Genomic DNA, 10,601 nt, shown 5'->3' on the forward strand with positions numbered 1-10,601 from the left:
TCAAAAACATAAAAGGCAGATAATTTCAAATTAATACACTTGGGAAAAGGATTACAGGTTTAAAAAAAGTTCATTTAAATAATTTTAAGGGAGCAATGAAAAATGAACTTTATATATTTCTTATTAAGTGTGTCATGAATCAAAAGAGACAAGCACAAGATTATAGGCATAATCTTTACTATTATCTAAGCAAATTTAGTTACAGCTCAACCACAGTCATTTCAGTCATGTTTAAAACCCAGTAATACTGAAATCGAGGGTGAAAAATGAATTACTCCATGTTAAAACTTTTAATTTTGTAAGTATTGTTAAATTTGATCTTGTTTTACAACAAAGACGATGGTTGTCGCAATGTAGGTAAAGCTAAAATCTTGCTATATTAAAAGCTTTAACAAGAAGAAAGAGTTTGTCTTTCACAATTTGTGCTACATGATAAAAATGAGAAAAAGTTTTTTAAATAGTTTTTAGATGTACATTTACCATCTTGTATATTAATAAACATGTATCCTACCTTCAGGTTCTTTAATATTTTCTTCTTCTGTGCCTAATGAAGAAAATATTTTTCAGCTGTTTCAAAATAAACATTATACATTATAATTAAAGCTTAATTTTGTGAATATTGTTGTTAAATTTGACTTTTCTTTTTTTTACAACATAAAGGATGGTCATTAATGTATAGGTATATACCAAAATTCTGCTATATTACAAACTTTAGGAAAAAGAAAGCAAATTTTTAAATATTTTCACAATTTGTTACATAATAAAAATGTGTAATAATATACGTAGAACATCTGAACAACTATAGTTTCTATCTACATGTTAATCATCTTGTCTAGTGATGTACATATAACCCTACCTTCTTGTTCCTTGATATTTTCTTTTTCAGTACCCAATGAAGAAACCATTTCTTCAGCTGTTTTAAAACATTACAAGTTATAACTAAATAACTGACTTTATTTATGTATGTAATCAGCATGTAATAACAATAACTAAATTTAAACATACAGTTTATCATTCAAAAATATAAAAATTACCCTGAAGTTTTTGTCATTTTTAAATAACTGTTTATAAAATTAGTTAAAATGTATATTATTGTACACTAATGTACTGCAGGGAAACATGGAAGATTTCAATAAAAACACAGGTTCAACAGATATATAACAATAATTATTCAGCTTCTCAAAATAGTTCTTCTACTTTATGCTGGAGTTTGAAATAATTCCCATATAATTCTTTACAAATCTATATAAATAATATGTTTGTGTTTGTCTGTCCAGAACATTTCTTGCAAATTTCTTGATCAAATGCTACAAACCTCATATCCTTAGAAAGACCTTTGTCTGAGTCTGTTTTTTTGCTTAGTCAAACTTTTCAATACAACAAGTACAGCATAAGATGAAACAATGTAGTTGTCAACTTTAGTTTTTTTATTTGCAAAGTATTTCACACAAACAACACTTAACCTATGTGTCATTTCCTAAAAAAATGAATATTACACAATTTCTATGGGTTTTCTCGACTTACTTAGGTCTAAAATACACATACATAGTTCGTTCCAAACCATATGCTTACCACTTTATGAACACACATTCAGATATTTCTGCATATTCAGCTAAGTTTGCCTTCATTACAACTTTACATTTACTTTACTTTTACAATAATTAGCTTTGGTTCACTTCATAGATTGCTATAAACACCTTTTAGCTACTTTTCTCTTCACTATGTATTTTATTCTTAATTTTTGTGAGTTTTTTGTTTCAACTTGTAAAACTGTCATATGCTGAACTTTCATAACTGTTTCATACTCTGTAAACTATTATAAGTGCCATGATTTTACTGTATTGTTTACTTTACATACATGTAGTTTTATTAAATAACTTTACATACATGTAGTTTTATTAAATAACTTTACATACATGTAGTTTTATTAAATAAATTCACACACGTAGTTTTATTAAATAACTTTACATACATGTAGTTTTATTAAATAAATTCATACACGTAGTTTTATTAAATAAATTTACACACATGTAGTTTTTACTAAATAAACTTGCACACATGTAGTTTTATTAAATAAAGTTAAGTCTACTTGAGTTTGTTTGACCATGCAAAATATTTTCAAATAGACCAAGATTTATCAATTAAACACATAATGCCTACATACCTATGTAATTACATTATTGAATGATGCTCTTTAAAGATCACTTCTTTAACACTTAATTATGAACAAATTATCTTTATAACTTTCTCTATTGCCATATAAAAAAAAACACACATTTAATGGAGAAGTGAACAGGAGAACTTGCAAAAAATATCTTTATATTTGTATAATGATTACCAACATTTGTAATACAATTATTCAAGATTTTTTTTTCTTGTGGTGAAAAACATGTCTGAAATTATAATTTTAGTCCATAATTTGCTATTACTTTTGACTTCAAAACATCCAAAAATGAACTAAAATGAAAGCTGTGGATTAGGGCTTCCATTCTGTGAAGACAAATTGACAGTAACATTTCTTCTTGAAAGTTATTGAACTTTCTTTGCACTTTTTTTTTTACCAATATTTTTCATTTCCTGAGCAAAAGTTGCTTTTTCCTTCTGTGTTCTTTCCTGTTTTCAAGCATAGTAAACAAATGTAGAATATTACAAAAACGTCACAGTGTGATCTTATACCATCAATTTCTTGCAATTTAAAAGTAAAAAGGTATTGGAAGTGCAATAAGTGCAGTCAGTGTAAATGTGATTATGATGGGATATCTAATGAACATTAACATGAAGAAATGGGCAAAAAGGTTTCCAAAAATGAATAAATAAAAACAAGAGGGAATCCTCAAAAGCCACAGCACTTGAAATTCTTTTAGGCAGGATTAGAGTAAATTAATTTACGAGACTTTTTTTTTCCTTTATTTAGCTATATTTTTGTGTGCCAGCAATACCAAGCATGAGGCACACGTGCACCCGATTCAATTTTATTACTAATCAGGATCTCCATCTGCCTACCCTCAACTTGAAATTCTTTTAAGCAGGATTAGAGTAAATTCATCTATGAGACCTTAAGCTTGGTCAAATACATCAATCAAAAGGGTTTGACCTCCTGAGTCCAAAACTGTAATTAGTTCTCAAACTGGTCAAGAGATAATGGAGCTATGAGCTAAAAGTTTGTACCCTAAAAACTCAAGACCTGTTCTATGAGCTGCTAAGCTACGGCTAACTAGAAATGAAAAGAAACTCTGTTTTTCACTTCTAGCTTTCTTTAGATTCATTTTTGGAAACTATCTTTTCCACAATAACATTCTTTCAGGATATCCCAACTTCTGCTTTTTATTTAAATAATGTTGCTGTTGTCTTGAATCTTGAAATGGTGATTGAGATGCTAATGAAGTTTGTAAAAGTCAAGTTGTTTACTTTTGTTTGTTGATGTTCTTATTCAGATACTTGTAGTTATTATTTATGCTCAAAATTTACAAGTTTCTGACAGGTTTACAATAAAAACAAAAATCCACTCCATCAAAATAGGCAAATTTGGCAAACAATTTGGAAGTTGTATCAAAATTAATTTCAGCTTTTGTGCTGGATTTGTATTCTTTAGACCTAAGTTTAAAAGATACAATAATCAAAAGTGACAAAATAGTATTACTAGATCCAATGATGTAAAAATTTATCACCTCATTTTACAAATTATGGCCTAGTTGAGTCACACACTCAGGGTTAAGAAAATGTTATTTTTTTGTTTTCTTTGAAATACTAAGGTTTAGTTGATGAGTTTAAATGTTTACTATTATAAAGTATTAAGCTAGAAAGTATTATTTCCCACCCAAATTTACACATACATTGAAGCTGATGCTAGATCACTGATAAACCATAAGATCTTCATAAAACTAGCTTGTGTGTTGCTCCTCAGATATGTATATAATGTATAGTGTACAACAACAACAGTCAAATGCTGGTTAGTATACAATTCAAACCCATGCTTGTCTATCAGTAAGCTAAAACGTACTGAATAGCATCATAAGTAGAATTTCTCAGGAATGTTAAAACATAGTGTATTTAATTCACCACAGTGATTCATACACTCACTTTACATAAAACACTGCTTTCTACAATCCCCATTTTTTGTATTTTGAAGCAGCAAAAAACATACCAGAACAATACAGGTGTCATTGATATTCTCTGATTTTTTTTTTCTCACAATGGAAACACTTAACCATACTGCATGAATATTAATACTAGTTTGCTAAACAGTATCTAGATTCAGCTTTAAAACAATTATATAGGTTGTGAAATTTCTAACATTGTATCAAAAAAACAAACATTTAAGATATTTATTTTTTTATCTTAGAATTTCAATATTTTATACTGTTAATCAAGTAGTTTCAACTTGACTGAAATCTATTAACATATTTCTTGTGATATTTCATTTTGCTTATTGCAATAGTCACCACTTATGGTTATAAATCATAAAAAAAAATATTTACTGGTGATCTAAGACCTAATCTATCAAAATGGTGTTACCATTACCTTTATCAGGCTAGGCATTATGATCTTTTTGCTAACACAGTGTTAACACTGGTATCTTAACTTTTTTTTTAGTCTTGGGGTCCCTATAACTTGGAAAAAAAAGAGATCTCCCTTCAATGTCGCTTGGAGAGAATTTTGGGTCTCCTTATATTTTTACATAAAAACACCAGAATTTCTAATTTTATAAGTTATTACTTACTAACTGTAATAATACAAAAATGTTTTCTACATTGTATTGGTTTGCCCATAATGTATTTTTTCATCTGCCACTAAGTCCTCCTTGGAAAACAGATGGCAACATAAAATGGTTTGTTGTTAAGCCCAAAGCTACACAATGGTCTATCTGTGCTCTGCCCACTGTGGGTATTGAAATTCAATTTTTTGTTGAACCACCAGAGTGGGGGGAGCAATGTAAAATGGGACATACCACATTCTGCTCACCATACCACAGGGAACAGTATGGATGTTGTAATGCCAAATCAAAGCAAACTGCAGACAAAAGATCTCAATTACATTGAAAACTATATGATGCTGAAAAGGAATAACTGAAAACTATGAAGGGTAATTTTAGTCTGGTTCCCTTTGATACATCATTCAGCAATTTTCTCCAACCCTGATATTACAATTTGTGCATTTATGCATAAAAAGTGCTATAATATGAAAACTGTAACAACATTCTTGGCTGAAATAAGTTAATATCTAATAAGCAAGTTTTTAATAAATAATATGTTATTTTATTTGTGTGCATTGATTAAATATGATAAACATAACTTTATTAATCAATAAATAAGGATTTGACTGATCTGAATAATTAGCCATTGCCTTAGTATAGAACTTGTTAAGTCTAAAAAAAAAAAAGCTGAATTTCTGTGGCTTTCAAACAGATATAATCTAACACAAAAATATTTTAAGGAAAAATGAAAAGAACTCTAAGGTAACTATAAAACATCCAGATCTGTGATTTGTACTACATTTTCTTCTAAACTTCTCAAACCACTTTATTTATTCTACACTTATGTACATAGTTTATAAATTGTTCTATCTAATGACATTTTGCCACTGACTTGAGCTATTTTCACAGATGAGGTTCATTATTAATTGATCAGACCACATGCTGTGACATTATACAAGGATGGCAACAAAAAGTGATACTTTGGGATGGACAGAAAAATTCTAAAATAAATGTATTAATTCTTTATAAGTGAGATTCCTTGTAGTTGCCAGAAATTAAAGTTGAAACACTCTTTTCATTTTTCTTTGCAAATTATACAAAGTAAATATTACATAATGACAAAATATCAATATCAAAAATTTGTTAATATATAGTTAAAATTATTATTTATACTTAAATTTTGAAACGTGATCAACTAGTATGCAATTGACACCTGAAGCATGCTTTCTGGTCCAAATGTGTTTTAAAATTGTGTAAAGAAATTAATAAAACATTGTTAAACTCACAAGATAAAATATGGAGAATACATTTCTTAGACATCACTTCTAGTTGTTCCTTACATAGCAACTTCAACTCTTCTATTGGACATTTCTAGAACATAAGAAATCCAAACATTGAGAACTTTCATATAAAATATGTCCTAATAGAATCATTACAATGTTGTAGGAGGTCATGACATGCTTTTACTATTCAATAAAAAATAACAACTGGCAATATGCACTTACATTTCAGGATCACTCTTTTCCACATATTTCTGTTTAAAATTGTAACACAATGTGAAATATTATGGAATTATTAAAAATAACTGTAATACTAAAATAATTAGAGGATTTTGAGAAAGAAAGAATACAATTTAATTCTAACAATCTTATGACACACTCACAATGTTGTATGTTCAAAAAGAAATACTTAAGCCTTATAACAAAATTACAGTGCATGGCATAGAAAAAATACCATGCATATAATATACTAAAATGAATGCTTTTAGTATTTGTTTCACTGAAATAAAATAAATCTAAGATTTTCTCAAAGATACAAGCATACAAATAATAAGATGCAGTTTTTTTTTCTCCGTATATAAGTACATAATTGAAGACTTTTTTTATAAACATGTTCAACCTTACATTGACCAAATTTCCTCTCAGTTATAAATACTTTAATGGTCTTATATATTTTGATAGTCTTATAATCTACAGTATATAAATGATTAAACTTTCATGCAATAGTGTAACCAAGTCATATTTTTAACAGTCCTTCTCAAAAAAAAAATGCACAAAAGACATCATACACATCATTTTCCTATCAAAACAAATCTGTCACATTGTTCTAATTAATATATTGTTTCGATTTTAAACCAGTATAAATTCATGGTTCAGATTATTACAGAAACACAATTCAGCTCAGATGGTATAATATGTTGAACTTCTCTCACATGTACAAGTACTTTTGATTGTAAACCTGATTAATATTGCTCAGTTTGAAGTCATGTTCTACAACTAATTACTTCAATGGTACAATTTAGCCCTCATGTAACAGGTGCATCTAGCCAGGCACCATATGGTTAAGGTTGGTCTGAAAAACAATGGATAACAGTAAGGATCTGTCTAATATTCAATAAGGTATTATGGTGGGTGAGCACCTAGCATCAATGCCATTATCAAAGGCCACTTCTTTGCTCAAGTATTCAAAAGTATGCGTAATCAGTCATATAACACACATGTATAAAACTTACCAGAATAGAATAATCATTTAAAATTACTGAAGAATTTGGTGGAGTTAACCAAAACACTAAATATATTAACTGTATATTCTTGTGGCTATATTGTTAACAATTATAACTACTGGCACAAGATTTAATATTAGATATTTCTATTACGTTCAGGAGGCAACTGTTTAGCTTACTAGAAACTATAGGACTGTTAATTTGACTTTTATTGTCTTCAAAAATTTGGTTTTTGAATGAGGGCATCCAAGCTGATGCTGTATATCATGACTTTTAAAAAGCCTTTGATAAGATGCTTCACAAGATTTATTAGTAAAGTGTGTTAATGAATGAGAGTTTTTTACATATGAGCAAATGTGAAGTGTGGGATTTACACGGTGATCCAATGAGAGAGACCCTACCAGTTTATTGTGGGAAGAACATAACAAACTATTATAACTGACACTGTTACAAGCCAAATGTTCTATTTCAGTAACTTATACTTGTGTCATTAAAGTATTATATTCTTATCATAAGTAATCTGTCGGATATCCTCTTTTTAGATCACCTTGTAATTTAAGACCTTGTTATTACTGTTTCTCATTACATCAATGATTTGGGAAGTTTCTTGAATAGTAATGTTCCAAATTTCCTCAACATACTAAGATGTTGGGAAAAGCTGATTATAGTTGAGAATGTTGAAGTATTAAATAATTGGGATTGAATTTTTCTTAATTTAAAAGCTTATTTCTTCAGAATCTAAGAAAAATCAATCTACTGATTTAAAAAGATTTTTTTAAAAATTTTAATTAATAAACTGTCTTCATTCATACTAATATAAAACCATTTTCTAAATTTACTGCGTTTTCTTTTTTTTCCAATTTATATTTAATTTTCTAACTTACATTTTGAATACCGGTCATATTTTGTAGTCTTAGCAAAATTTTTGTGCCAACACACAAAGCACATTGCTTTTTCCTGTGTCTTTACAAAATGAGCAGTGCCATAATCTTTTAGTACCTTGTACATACCAACAGAGGTCATTCTGATTCAAAAGTTTATCAGAATTTTTTGGCTTTTTCTTTTCTAATTTTTCATTGGGCTTTCGTTTCTGTCCAAAATTTGACTCAGATTTTTCCAAAAGTTTTACATCTAACCAATTTGATAGGCATTCTGAACAAATGAAAAATACTATTGTGGGCAGCAGTATACAAAGTTTCATTTGACTGCATGCTTAAAATGCAATTATATCTGTAAATTAATGAGTAAAAAAAATTTAAAATGGTATCACTTTACAGCACACATCTTGCATAATTAGCAATTTCCTCCAATGACAAACAATTCAATCAAAAATAAAGCAATTCTTTTGCTGAAAAAGACATGGCACCTTTCCCAATCACAATTAATACCCCTCCATAATCCACTGATAGTGACATAATTAATCTAATTATGTCTATCAATACAATTTTGAGCTTACTTTTTTTTGTTTTGACACAAACTTTGAGTAACAACCAATATGTGTAACTAGTACTGACATTGAGCATGTTGACTGGCTTATTCCTGTATTATGCATGCTGAGTTTAGAGAATATGAATAAACATGTAGTGTCTTGGCAATATGACTGGTTTATGTCAAGAGTTATGGAAAGTAAGACTTTGGTTATATTGCCTTTGGCACAATGGGTGACCGACTGAGTTTAAAAATGAAGGTGACCTAAATTTTGTCCTGGGGGAATATAATAAGTGTAGTTGGAACTCTGAAAGCATGAACCCTGTTTTATTGCAGGAATGGATCAATTACATCACACATCGAGTTTACAGTAGAATGTTCAAAAGCCAACTTGAAAGAATGCATACAGAAGAATAAGTATTGAAATGCACCTATTTATTCTTCCCTAGTACTAATCTCTAGCAAATAATCACTTATGAATAAATACACAGAATTATTGAACTGTTCTTTTATCTGTAACTTGGGTTTACTTTCAAAATGAACACAAAAGTACATGGTTATTGAAGGTTCTAATAACTAATCAACATGGGCAGTTGCACCCATATCTGCTCCTTTTATTTAGGTTGTAATGTTAAAGCTTAACCACAATTTATTAGCACATCATCACTTTGAAATATAAGCTAAATGCTTATTATAGTAAGCTTAATCTAAATCTCTAATCAACCAATGTTTTCCCAGAAATCAATCCACAGCTAGCATTGTACAGTATAGAAATGGTACTGATACGTTAAGAACATTAAGAAGTATTCCCTAAAATTTCAAAAAAAATAACATATATTGTAAGTTTTTAGTTCTATGTCAAAAATTTAGTTCTTCCAATATTTCTGCACTAAAAATTTTCAAATGCTGTTGAAAGCACTATCAATCTCAAACTAATTCCTAAGGGTTTGTATAATGTCTAATGGAATTTTTAATTTCCAAAATGCATAAAGCATAGTTACTCAGAAGTGGCTTGATGCAGAAATATAAAATAATTAGTGATAATAAGAATTTTCTATTGGTGTTCTGTTTAAGTGTATGATGGATGAAAAAGTTGTAAACATAAGACTTGAATACTGGGGTTAACAGATATATGCCTCAAAAGCTTGCACAGAAGCAGAATTGTTTTTAAACAAAATTTTCCAATTAACTGTAAGCTAATTAACTGTGAAATTAATTGCCAGATGTTGTGACGTGTACTGTTTGTTTGAATTCTTTAGAGCAGCGTTTCCCAAACTATGGGTCGAGACCCACTGGTGGGTCGCAAGCGGAATGTTAGTGGGTCATAAAAAGTTATACTAGAATTACGCATTAGCTTCAATTAAATGCTGTCTGTCGAGATAGTTCAAGACTCGGGCTTTCATTGCCTGGCTGTTGTTGTATCAAGCAGTATGTTGTTTTGACGAGCTTAACGAATCAGGGTTGATCATGCTCTCAATTTAATCATTCGTCATCGTAAAAAGGAAATCAATTTTCACCTATTCATACAGTACTTTAACTATAGTACCAGTTTTATCAGTTGATTGCAGAATTTTTCAAAACTAAACGAACTGAATTTGTACTTGCAAGGAGCAGAAAGTATCAGTATATTCGCAGTTCATGAGAAAATTCGAGGTATCATGAAAAAACTTGTTCTATGGAAAAACTGTATTGACAACCGAAATTATGACTGTTTTGAAATATTTCAAACCTTTGTAATGGAGAATGAAGCAAAAGTTGATGACGATATAATCATTGAGATATCTGAACACTTGAATAAGCTGAAAGAGAGTTTTGAGTTTTATTTCCTTGAAGAAATGAAAAATATCCAAGAGAAAAAATGGATTATGAGCCCCTTTCAGCCTGACATAATGAGCGGGATATTGACAAAAGCTGAGTATGAATTTTTTGATTTATCTGAGGACGCTTCGTTAGAAACGAACTTGAACAGCAGAAAAC

At 29.3% G+C, this 10,601-nt stretch overlaps 1 protein-coding gene across 15 annotated transcripts in view; it reads right to left on the minus strand.

Annotated features, from left to right (window-relative positions):
• LOC106457435 (caspase activity and apoptosis inhibitor 1-like) overlaps positions 1-10,601 on the minus strand; it is a 39,669-nt gene that overhangs the window by 17,268 nt on the left and 11,800 nt on the right. For all 15 annotated transcript variants that reach the window (XM_013916848.2, XM_013916849.2, XM_022383364.1 and 12 more), the window contains 3 exons: positions 5,980-6,064; positions 857-913; positions 512-544 (listed from right to left, as the gene is read on the minus strand). In XM_013916848.2, the coding sequence (XP_013772302.1) occupies positions 512-544; positions 857-913; positions 5,980-6,064 (175 nt within the window). The remainder of the gene's footprint in view (positions 1-511; positions 545-856; positions 914-5,979; positions 6,065-10,601) is intronic.

Source organism: Limulus polyphemus, unplaced genomic scaffold (genome assembly GCF_000517525.1).
Source record: "Limulus polyphemus unplaced genomic scaffold, Limulus_polyphemus-2.1.2 Scaffold330, whole genome shotgun sequence".
In the NCBI taxonomy this organism is placed as follows: domain Eukaryota; kingdom Metazoa; phylum Arthropoda; class Merostomata; order Xiphosura; family Limulidae; genus Limulus; species Limulus polyphemus.